Source organism: Octopus bimaculoides, chromosome 28 (assembly GCF_046866305.1).
Source record: "Octopus bimaculoides isolate indiv1 chromosome 28, ASM4686630v1, whole genome shotgun sequence".
NCBI lineage: Eukaryota > Metazoa > Mollusca > Cephalopoda > Octopoda > Octopodidae > Octopus > Octopus bimaculoides.
Window position 1 is genome coordinate 10,062,001 of NC_142955.1, and position 12,952 is coordinate 10,074,952.

General features: G+C 35.1%; 2 protein-coding genes across 2 annotated transcripts in view; both read left to right on the top strand.

Moving 5' to 3' along the window:
• Positions 1-7,580, top strand: part of LOC149130529 (uncharacterized) — a 23,894-nt gene extending 16,314 nt beyond the window's left edge. Inside the window, exon 2 of the mRNA XM_089344159.1 lies at positions 4,589-7,580. Within this exon, the coding sequence (XP_089200285.1) occupies positions 4,896-7,031 (2,136 nt within the window). The 5' untranslated portion in view covers positions 4,589-4,895 and the 3' untranslated portion in view covers positions 7,032-7,580. The remainder of the gene's footprint in view (positions 1-4,588) is intronic.
• Positions 7,581-7,680: 100 nt separating this feature from the next.
• LOC149130530 (uncharacterized) lies at positions 7,681-10,130 on the top strand. Its single transcript, XM_089344160.1, has one exon. It carries the CDS (start codon positions 7,696-7,698, stop codon positions 9,766-9,768), a length of 2,073 nt encoding a protein of 690 aa, XP_089200286.1. The 5' UTR covers positions 7,681-7,695; the 3' UTR covers positions 9,769-10,130.
• The last annotated feature ends 2,822 nt before the right edge of the window (positions 10,131-12,952 follow it).

A 12,952-nucleotide genomic window follows, 5' to 3' on the forward strand; every position in this document is an offset into this window, starting at 1 on the left:
ACTAAAATGTTGAAGTTGATATTTAAAAGGAGACAGTGAAAGAGAGAGAGAGAGAGAGAGAGATAGAGAGAGAGAAAGAGAGAGAGAGAGAGAAAGATAGATAGAGAGAGAGAGAGAGAGAGAGAAAGATAGAGAGAGAGATGTAAGTAAAAGAAGAGAAGGACATATGAAGGATACAAAATAGGAAAGGTAGGGTTGTCATCATCATCATTATTATTACTATTATTATTATTATTATTATTATTATTATTATTATTACATTAGTATTGTTGTTGTTATTATTTTTTAAATTTTATTTATTATTATTATTATTATTATTATTATTATTTGGGTGGTGAGCTGGTAGAATTGTGAGCACGATGGGCAAAATGCTTGCCAGTATTTTGTTTGCCGCTACGTTCTGAGTTCAAATTCCACCAAGGTCGACTTTGCCTTTCATCCTTTTGGGGTCGATTCAATAAGTACCAGTTATGCACTGGGGTCAATGTAATTTACTAGTCCCCTCACCCCAAATTTCAGGCCTTGTGCCTTTAGTAAGAAATTATTATTATTATTATTATTATTATTATTATTATTTATCACTACTACTACTACTACTACTACTACTACTACTACTACTACTACTACTACAAAGAGCTGGCAGAACTGTCAGGATGCAAAGCAAAATGTTGAGCAGCATTTTGTTCATCTTTACATTCTGAATTCAAATTCCACCAAGGTTGACTTAGCCTTTCATCCTTTTGGGATCGATAAATTAAGTACTAGTTGAGTACTGGGGTCAGTGTAATAGACTGGCCCCTTCCTTGAACTTGCTGGCCTTCTGCCAAAATTTGAAATCATTTTCATTGCATTAAAAAAAAATAAAAGAAATCATTATTATTATTATTATTATTATTATTATTAATTAATTAATTAATTAATTAATGTGATGAACAAGCAGAATCGTTACAAAATGCTTTGTATCATTTCTTACAAGTTTACATTTTGAGTTCAAAGTCTGCCAAGGTGGACTTTGCCTCTCGTCCTTTTGGGATTGATAAAATAAGAACCAGTTAGGGGCTGGGGTCAATGCAATCAACTAGTCCCCACACCTAAAATTTTAGGATTATTATTATTATTATTATTATTATCTTCAAAATATCACCAAAAAAAAAAAAGATTGGGTCATGGCTGTAAGGTTAAGGAATTCACTTCAAAACCTTGTGGTCTCGGGTTCAGTCCCACTTTGCAGCACCTTAAAGAAGTAATTTCTTTTAATCTTCCCGGTTGACCCAAGCCTTGTGAGTGGGTTTCGTACATGGAACTGATAAATCCTATGGTATATATATATATATGTGTGTGTGTATATTCATGTGTGCAAAGCTACAGTTGTACTTGTATGTTTATGCGTGTGTGTGTGTGTCTGTCTGTCTGTGTGCATATGTCAGCTCATGTCTCCTTGTCTTGTCATCTGCTGCTAATTATAAATAAATGTCACGTCACACAGTGTCGTTTGTTTGCAGTGTTCCACCAGAAAACATATCCAACCATTGTGCTGTTCATGTTTGAAGAACTTGGTGAAATATTCTCTTGCTTGAAACCAGGTGAGGATTGGTGACCCTCATCGAGTGTAGTCATACACTTGACTGAGTGGGACTCACAAGAACCTGGCAAGAAACAAAACAAAATTATGAGAGGGAAAATACAGAAGAGAAAATACATCATCTGATGTATTATAAAGGTTTTGACATCCATTTTCCCAAACTGGCATGGGTAGGACAGTTGAAGAGGAAGCAGTGAGCCAGAGGACATTGGTGAGCTCCAATGAAAGATTTGGCAAGATTTCTACAGCTGGATAATCTTCCTAACACCAAATGCACACACACACGTGTGTGTGTGTGTGTTTATGCGTGCATGAGAATATATGAATGTATAAACATGGGTTTACTTATGTTTGATTGTACATCTGATTTTGCATGCTAGCATGGGTTAGATGAATATATTATTGCAGCATTGTTTTAGAGACAGACAGCCTTCCTATTGCTCACCCAAAACCATTTTGCAAGAACAAAAGTTCTTATTTCCCATGTCTTCCAAGGAGGGGGTGATTGGTTGACAGATGTGTCTGCTTGGAGCAACTTAAAACAGATTGCAAACATAAACAAATGTACAGACACCTACACACACACACTCAGCTCGAGTTCACTGCTTCCTGTAGCAGAAACAGCTGGAAGCTAATGGAAGTGATTACATAACTCATCTTCTTTTGTTGTTCATTAATTCATATCTATAAACATACATATATACATACACAGACACAAACATTTATACACGAGTATGTGAAGGTATATTCATATAATTACACGTGTGTCTATGTATATGTATGTGTATATGTATATGTGTGTGTGTGTGTGTATATATATATATATATATATATATATTTGTATTTAGCAGAAGTAACAGAGTGACCCAAGATCCAAAAGTTTCGTTTATTAGCATTTATCAAACTGGTTCCTTGGAGGTATATTCCCAGACCACCAAAGAACTAGTTTGATGAGTGTCAACTCTCAGACCTTGAGTCCCTACTGTCATGCCCCTATTACCCCTACCCCTATCTTTCATCTCTCAAGCTCTCTCTCTCTTCTTCTTTTTACTCTGCTATCTTATTGCTGTCACAAAGAATGGCAGTAAATCTCTTCTCTTCACCATTCTTCCAATGAAACTAGGGATGTTACTGGACCTCCCTGAGTCTCTCCCCAACACTCAACCCCTCCTTTCCATATATTTATTACCCTCATCCCAAGGTATATGTGAAACCCAGAGATTGAGGGGAACCTTTAGTTCTGTCAAGGACATGGCAATCGTCTCTAGTGACGGTGCCATAAGATGCACCCAGTGCACATTGTGCAGGGTTGGTGTAAGGAAGAGCATCCAGCTGTAGAAAGAAAACCAGAAAATGTAACTTCAGGCAAGACATTCTTTGAACCATCCAACCCATTCCAGCATGGAAAGTGGGGGTAAAATGATGATGATCATACATACATACGGACATATAAATATACATATGTATATAAATATACATATGTGCATTTTGTGTATATATTATACATATTTTTTCATATATATGTATGTGTATATAAATACATATACAATTAGATTAAAGTCTATTATTATTATTATTATGAAGAGTTTTTGTAGGTTTTTCTTCCCCAAAATAAACCAAGTAGAATGGCACAAGTGAAACATAAACATTAATTCCAATTTAATTTTACAGTTGAAATATTTGCAATTATCTGGTTTTCTCTTTATAAACTTTGTTGTCAACAACAACAACAACAATAACAACAACATAGCCTTATCCAGCTTTTTCCAAAAATATGTTCTTGTTTAGTCCATGTATATTCAAAGAGCTGACATCCTGAAGAAGGTCACTTTTACTTTCCATTCCTCCTGGGGTCAATAGAGTAACAGTCATTATTTTATAGACCAAAGAGGAGGTGGAGGATCATTCTGATGATGATGAGTCACCAGAATGTCATTAATCACCCCACCAATATTTCCTAATCCACCTCATTAAACCCCCAATACTTCATAATAAACTACACCAAGTTATATCTCCTCACCTAACACAAAACAAAACACACTTCCCCTGCCAAACCCCTTTTTCATACAAACACATCTTTCTCATTGCTACCCAAACACTGTCCCTTATATTAAATATAATTTAGATGAACCTACCTTTCGTTAATTAAGCTTATTCATTAACCAATCTTTATTATCTCAATCAGGAACAAATAATAACGATCCTCTCAACATGCTGTGTATCAGTGTGATTATATGAAAGCCCATCTTTTGATAAGCTTTCCAAGTTTAATCAATGTTGTCTATGATAATTGTGTGGATTATATTGGAATGTTGAGAGATTTACAGCATTTGTCAGGTTAAGAACAGTTTCATCTCCAGCTTTATTGATATCTCTTAATCCAGGTAAATATGATAGAAACCAAGCCAACCATGACGGTCCCATCATTTCCAGTACATATAATCATTAGTAATACTTATATTCCATCTTCAGTCTGTCTTGTATCTGACAAATGTCTATGTAACATAGACATGTCTATGTTTTGCTAATTGCTCCATGTTAACTAAGTTTGAACATGATTGCTGTGTGTTGGAACATAATATAGCATGTATACCAATTAAAGTTAATTTTCTCTACAGCTTAAAGTGTCTCGTTACTGAGTACTTTTGGAGCAGGGGAATCTCTTTGACTAATTATCGTTAAATAAATCTAAACCACACATAACTATTAATTTGTGATGTTGAATAAAAATATCATTTCCAGTGAATATAATATTGCTAATATTTAGACTCCATGTAATTAATGAAACTTATTAATACATCTCAAAGTAGATTGTAATAAGGTGTTTAATTCTAATCATTATTATTCCAACAGAAAGTTGTTTCAATATTAATTAGACAAGATTAATTTGCTGACAGAAATACACAAATGTTTTGTTTTTGTGTTCCAAATAATGAAGTAAACATCATCTCCCTCAAACTTTAATATTTTCACAAAGCTAAATGTTTTCCTTATATTTCATGACAGATTCACTATGGAAGACCAAACAAAACCTACCCCACCGAAAAGGGCTTTAGGGGACTCAACAACAAAAAGGTGTAAATATGAGAGAGATGACAGTTCAAGGAGAGAAATGTCAGAGAAACGAGCTTCATCTTAGTCAACAACAAAACAAAAAAAACATAAAGGAGACTACGAAATGAGGGAAATAATGGGAAAACGAAATATTTTGGACAAACACATATTTTACACAAGATTCAATGCATATGAAGACAAAATTAATTTGTTGAAAAATTCTCGGGAAGAAATATGTACTTTTTAAAAATATGTAGGAATGGATGAAAATACTTTTCTAAAAGATTTTAAACAAAGAATAGAAATTTTGACGAAAGACATTAAAAAAACCGATTACAATCAAGAATTTATTATATTTGGAAAACTAGAATTGTTCCTGGAACACTATTTACAGAGAAATATTCTACAAGACAAACACAAAACCATTGATCCACCAAAGATAACCACAAAATATCGTCCTCTTTGCCCAGTTGTGACCAGAGAAGCAAAGATTGTGGAATCTGGTGAAGAATTTGACAAACTCACAATATCCAATATTATAGTAACACAGGAGGGAGTGATAACCTATTCCCACCATTGTATGACAGTATGTTGTGTGACAAGAGACGGTGACAGAAATGATGTCCATTGTCCATCTTCTGTCACCAGTTTCACCAGAATTGGCCAAGACATGGTTCTAGCAACCCTCCCCTTCCAAGAAATGATTCTCATTATCAGCCCCACAACTTTCAAGATTAAAAAGATACAGTTGGGGTTATATATGGTGAGTTATTTGGAAGATTCTACACTTATAGGTGTAGAAATGTTTGGTAAGACTGTTTACCAAATTGATTGGGAGGAGAATATAATTAAACACCAATTCATTACCAAAGAAGCACCTACAGATATTGCTGTAGGGATCCACAATATACTTTTAATTACATTTTCCAGTATTAACAGAGTAATCTGTTATAAAGTGGATGGCCAACAGTTATGGGAGGTAGAGACCCATTCTCTGCACCTCCCAAGTAAAATCTCTCTCTACCAAAGCTATTTCTATGTGCTCCAGGGACAAATTATTTACAGGATTTCGGCTAAAGGTGGTGTGACAAAGAGGGACATTGGCAGGAAATGCCGTTCTATTTCTGTTGCTAAAGATACCATTTTGGTAACAGATTATTTTGGCAAACCACATGCCATTGAAACAAATAAAGACTTTTGGCCCAAACTGTCATACAACCACCAGCTACCTACCCCCAGTTTGAAAGACTATATTGATATTGAGGATTGCTACAACATCACAAATATTCTACCTATGTCTACATCTTCTATATTAATAATTTACAGGAATAACAAAGCTTTTTTATTCACTGAAACTGGGGAAATAATTAGCCAAAATAATTTAGTTTTCCTTGAGCTTCCTTCTTTCTATTGTAGAATAAACGCAAACAGATTCCTGGTATTTTATCGTGAAATGAAAAGATTTCAGTATATCACCTGTCCTGAACTAAGAAAAGGCCCTTTAATAAAGGTCCAAACTGACTACATGGAAATATGTCATATTTTATCAAATAAGTGTTTAGCTGTGACCACCACTGAAAACAAAAACGAGGTCCATATCCTATTGATCAATGAAGATAAAGTTGACATAACAGAAAGAATTTCTCTGGGACATTCTAATGTCACCATTGCTGCAACTCCAATTAATTTTGTAGTCGTAGATGGAAGCAAAAATAAAATAGTATTTTATTTGACATGTCGTGAAGAACTTTTTCAAAAATACCTTCCATTCTATGGCTACCCTCATCACATCTACTCTGATAATGTTTATTTTTATGTCCTCTTCAAGAGACACTCTATTCTGATATGTTATGATATATATGGAGAAATGAAATGGCAGTGGCAACTGCCTTTCCCTCTTCACCCTCACATTGCTGTTTTCCAAGGAACTGTTTATCTACCGGACACTCAACTCAACAGGGTCCTTCTTTACAAGTATCAGGACCGGTCGTCTGGCTGTTGTTTACACCTGAAAAATCCTTATATCAGAAATCTAAATCTACGACTCAAAAAAAAGGAGAATGACAAAAAACTTGTCATTGGCGAAATATGTAATCTTGAGAATGGACAGTTGGTGGTGTCCGACATCAACCATGATTGCTTGTTATACATTTCTAATGAAGGAGACATTGTGTCGAGATTATCTCTGCCGTCTACAGCTACGGATATATGTCGATGGGATTTTAATCAAATAGGTGTCACATTACCCCTACAGAAACAATTAAGGGTCATTGGAAACCTATCAAAGACAGTGAGAAGTGTATCATTAAGGCAGCCTTATGTACGGGTGTGTAAGATGGGTGTAGGTGAAATTGTTTGTTATTGTGAATTTAGATATTTTAGCCATCAATTATGATAATCAAGTTGAAACAATTAAGACAATTAATATCCCCTTTTTGTGAAATCATTATCGATAGACAAGGAAACAGAAAAGCTATTAATTGTTACTAGGGGAAAAGCATTTCAGTACAACTTTACAATAGATGGTGGTGGTCATGGCAGTGCACGCCGTCAGAGTAGTGGCAGTGATGGTAGTAAAGGTGGTGGTAGTACTAAGAGGATACTCAGTGTTTTAAAGTCTAAAATAGAAGCTTTCAAGCACATTAGTAGTGGTGGTCATGGCCGTCGTCGTCATCATCCTTGTAGTATTAAGATGGTCCCCAGTGTTTTAATGTCCCAAGTGAAACGTCCCCTCAATCTCTATGGTGGATCTATTGACCAAATGTTTGTGTATCTTGTAGACAGCAGCCGTATGTTTGCTATAAACGATCATAGTTTGTTGGTTAATGATCTCGTTACAAATAATCAACTTAATTATTATATCGACCTGGTAGATGTATTTTCCAGAAACATTTCTGTCAGTGAAATGTTGTCTTGTACTTTATATCTACAAGACCTGACAGTTTCTGATAAAGCCAGACATATTCCACTCCCTCAAAATTTGGGAGACAAAGAACGAGTGAGGATTGAACGTCTGGTTATAACTGAAAATAATCTGATTGCAGGATGGGACGAGGGGAATGGAAACATTGATATTCACATTGGATGGTCAACTTTTGGATTCAATCAAAGTGAATGCTTATGACAATATTAAAATGTGTCGATGGCACTCAAACACACTGGTCATTACGAGTTGGGATGATGAAGATGATAATAAATACCAACTGCTGACATTAAAAGTGGAATTTCCATTGTCGTTGGTAATTTACCAGACGACAAATAAATATGAACGTGTGGCTTCTTTATCAAACAATCAAATGGTTTTTAGTAAAATGAGAGATGGAAGTCATTTGTATTTTGTGGATATGGATGAAATACATTCGAGTGTGAAGGAAATAAAACAAATAGACATACCTGAACCATTAATATGGAGAGAAGAAGATGGAAATGATGATGATGACATCCAGGATATTAAAGTTACTGCTGAAGATGTCATCATTGTCATCAACATAAGATTAATCATTTTCTTCAACAGTGATGGTCAATATTTACATTCAGTCAGACATTACATGGAGTTTTATAGAGATGACAGGATGACAATTGATGACAGTTTTTTGTACATTCAGGGTGGGTGGGAGAAACATTTTGGTTCATCTCGATATAGAAACATTTTGTGTTTGACCCAGGATGGGGAATACAAGAGAATATTTTTAAATAAAGGAATTTATAAAGATGCAGTAGGTTTCTTCAGTATAGACTGTAAAGGACCAAGGTTTGTTGGAAGCCCCAAGAGGGGAAGGAATGAATTGTATGTTGAAGGGTTGTTTATGGTGAATCGAGAAAGCTTCCCTGTTGCTCGTTTACAAACAGACGAATTTCCTGTTCAAGTAAAAGATTTTGATATTTCTGATGAAGGAAAGACAGTTGTGTGTGAAAAAGCCAATAATGGAAATGTTAAAATATTTGATGAAGACGGGGAGCTGCTATGTCACAGAAATGTGGCAAGTTTAGTTGGTGGTGTGTGTTTTACACAAGGAAAACACATAATGGCCACGGTTCCTAAAAGAAAAGAAATATTTCAACTGAATGGAGAAGATTTGAAGAAATCTAAAGTTTGGTCAAGTCTCATCCCTTATGGTGTAATATGGAGAAAAGTGGGAGGTATTTACTGGTGTCAACATATTGAATTGATTGAATGTCATTGCATAAAGATTGATGGGGACCAAGTGAACATTCTGGAATCTGTGTCTTTATCAAATCTTGATTCTGGTCTTTGTTTCCCTTCCATTACATCTGAGGAAATATTCGGTAATGAATTAATTAATAAATTGAAATACAGAGGAGGAGATGGGGATGGAGGAAGAAGAGGTGAATTAGGTGAAATAATTAGTAAAGGTAGATTAAAGGTGAGATGTGGTAGTTACATAGCGGAGATCAATAATTCAGGAATTGATGAAATATCAGTGAGGAGACTTCCACATAGAACAGCAATGGTCCCTTTTACCATTCCTGCATTCGAGGAACCTGTTTGTTATGATTATTGGGACATTAGGGACCGGAACAGTAAACTAATTAAGTTAGATGAGAATGTGAGTGTGTTGATGTTTCGAGAAAGTCTCACATTAATCAGAACAACAACAACAACAACAGTGGACATACTTCAACAGGAACAAGAAGAAGAACGACCACTGGACATTTGTCGGTGGACAGATGAATGTTTCATTGTCGCCTTTGGGAAGGAAATGAGGGTCTTCAACAGGGATCTCTGTCGTTTAAAAACCATCAGAACTGAGAAATACTACAAAAGGATTTATAAATACAACGACAATCAACTCGTGTGTGGTGGTCATTATATTAGAGACATGACTCCAGAAGAGAGAGACAAGAAATACAAAAGATTATGGGAAAACAACAAGGTTTACTATTGTTGTGATGACCCCAACATCTTTGACCCTTATTATGTGGATGTGGTTGATATGAAAGATGGGGAATGTAAAGATGAAGTGTGTCTTGGGGAGATGGGGAGAGGGGGAAGGTTGGAGGGAGATGAAGGGGTGGATGGTGTGGGAGTCACATCTTTTGGTGATGTTCTTGTTTTGAGGAGGGAGATGAAGAAGTCTGGAAGGTGGGATGGTTGGAGTTTTGTGGAATGATTCAGGGAAATGTCTTTGGTGAGGAGAATAAGAATAGAAGAAAGAATAATGTATTTTGGTCTGGAATATATTGCAAGACCTCATTTAACCATAATTGGTGAATATGTTTATATAACAGATAAAAGAAACAATATTTACGAAATACCTGGACATATTGAAGAGGAAACATCTGAAGATATTATAATCCTGGGATTAGAAGATAATCCAAAATATTTACTCCTCAGGGAAGATGATAATGAAGTCTTTGAAGTTCTTGGTTTGGATGTTTCAGAAAATTCTTTGATAGTTTTTGGAATTATTCCTGGACGTCAATCTTTTGCTTTCTTTCATTTTGACAAATAAATATTTCCAGAAATATTAAACTTCAATCTTCTTCTTCTTCTTCTTCTTCTTCTTCTTCTTCTTCTTCTTCTTCTTCTTCTTCTTCTTCTTCTTCTTCTTCTTCTTGTAAATGGCTTTACCTGGGAATCGAACCTGCATCGCATACATTGCATTCTACACATTCCTCATGTGTGTGTATATATGTGTGTTTATATACAAGTGAGTGTGTATATATGTGTGTGTGTTTATATATGCATGTGTGTGTGTATATGTGTGTTTATATATATATGTGTGTGTGTATATATGTATCTATATATATAAAAATGAGAATGTGTGTCTGTCTGTCTGTCTGTCTGTGTGAATCCCTAAAGCTCGAGAACTACGCAACCAATTTCATTCAAATTTTACACATGCCTTACTTAGGGTTCCAGTTGTGTTTTAGTCAAAAAAAGTTTTAACTTCTTGCAGAGTTCGAGCCCACGGCAACATAATATCTCCTCCACTATTTAAGTATTACGTGTCAAAAGTGAAACAAAAACACTCATGTCAAATACTTTCACTTTAAAAATGAAACTATTCCACTAACTGAAACAATCACATTTCGATACTGTAATGACGGATACTTTCACAGAGAGAGAAAGAGAGAGACAGAGAGAGACACAGAGAGAGATGTATATGTATACATATACATGTATATGTACACCATTTCGATACTGTAATGACAGATACTTTCAGAGAGAGAGAGAAACAGAGAAAGAGATAGAGAGAAAGAGAGAGAGAGAGAGAGATGTATATGTATACATATAGATGTATATGTACACGTATATGTATAGATATAGAGAGAGAGAAAGAGAGAGAGAGAGAAAGAGAGAGAGAGAAAGAGAGAGAGAGAGATGTATATGTATACATATAGATGTATACGTATATGTATATATATATAGATCTATACATACATGTATATGTATACATATGTGTAGATGTATATGTATACATATGTGTAGATGTATATGTATACATATGTGTAGATGTATATATATATATATATAGATGTACATGTAATATGTACACATATATACATGCATACAGATATCTATACATATATACACCCATCACACACACATACACATGCACACAAACACACACATTAGTAATTTGTTTTCTTATCCAAAACTACGTCAAAAGTACTGAATGGATCTTTATGAAATTTGGAAATTATATTCTTTGCATAACGGCCATAACTCCCATGAAAATTCATATATTTTTGATGTTGATGAAATTTTAACCCGAACATAACAGATGAGCATTATTTAGAAAATGATGTCACACGTTATCGAGGCTACCATTCTTTCTGGATGTGCAAAAGGGGATGACGTCTTTATTCCAAGAATTCCTCTTACTCCATCAGGAGCAGACATTCCTTTTACATTCAGAAGACTACAATTCCCCCTTCGTGTGACTTTTGCCATGTCCATAAACAAATATCAGGGTCAAACACTGTCTGTAGCTGGTCTTCTCTTGGAAGAGCCCTGCTTCTCACATGGACAACTGTATGTTGGCTGCTCAAGAGTGGGCAGCAACAAAAAACCTATTTGTATATGCTCCACAAGGGAAAACAAGGAACATAGTTTACAATGAGGTGTTATAATCACAACAGCAAGAAAGTATGTACATGATCACCTTCTTTTACGAAACTTCATTGACTTTCATATATTTATATTGATATACATATATATACGTGTGTTTGGGTGCGTGTGTGTATATACATCTCTCTATATAAAGATGATGCGTAGTCTAGACGGCGTTTGTAGAATTCATTATTCTCTTTAACCCGGGCAACGCCGGGTATTTCTGCTAGTATATATATATATATATATATATAGATCTATATACATACATGTATATGTATACATATGTGTAGATGTATATATATATATAGATAGATGTACATGTAATATGTACATATATACATATATACATGCATACAGATATCTATACACATACACATGCACACAAACACACACATTAGTCATTTGTTTTCTTATCCAAAACTACGTCAAAAGTACTGAACGGATCTTTATGAAATTTGGAAATTATATTCTTTGCATAACGGCCATAACTCCCATGAAAATTCATATATTTTTGATGTTGATGAAATTTTAACCCGAACATAACAGATGAGCATTATTTGTAATTCAACGGTACAACAGTGTAAGACTACCCTTTCAGATATACTTACATTGTGATTTCTGCAATGTGGTGTATAAATTGTCAAGTAAATGAGACGCATCTTTGCCTCCACTGATTCACTTGCAAAGTGTTGAGTAAAATTATTTCGTTGCAGACCTCCGGCCATTTTGTTCTGTTGTTAATTCTGTAGATGACCTCAAACACAAAGTCTTTCCCAACTTTAAACAAAACTACCAAAATCACAATTGGCTATGTGAAAGAGCAATATTAACTCCAAAAAACGTAGCTGTTACAAAAATTAATCAACGCCTGATGCATTCTCTTCCCGGCAATCTTCAAACTTACAAGTCTGTTGATACAGTTCCAGATACAAATGAAGTGGTGAACTATCCTCCTGAATTTCTCAATTCGTTGGAGCCTCCAGGACTACCTCCCCACATATTATCACTTAAAGTTGGAACGCCTGTTATGCTGCTCCGCAATCTGGAACCACCGAGACTTTGCAATGGAACACGACTCGTGATAAAGAAAATGATGTCACATGTTATCGAGGCTACCATTCCTTCTGGATGTGCAAAAGGGGATGACGTCTTTATTCCAAGAATTCCTCTTACTCCATCAGGAGCAGACATTCCTTTTACATTCAGAAGACTACAATTCCCCCTTCGTGTGACTT

Coding starts and splice junctions, on each gene's coding strand:
- LOC149130530 (XM_089344160.1), top strand. CDS start 7,696: ATGGAAACATTGATATTCACATTGGATGGTCAACTTTTGGATTCAATC.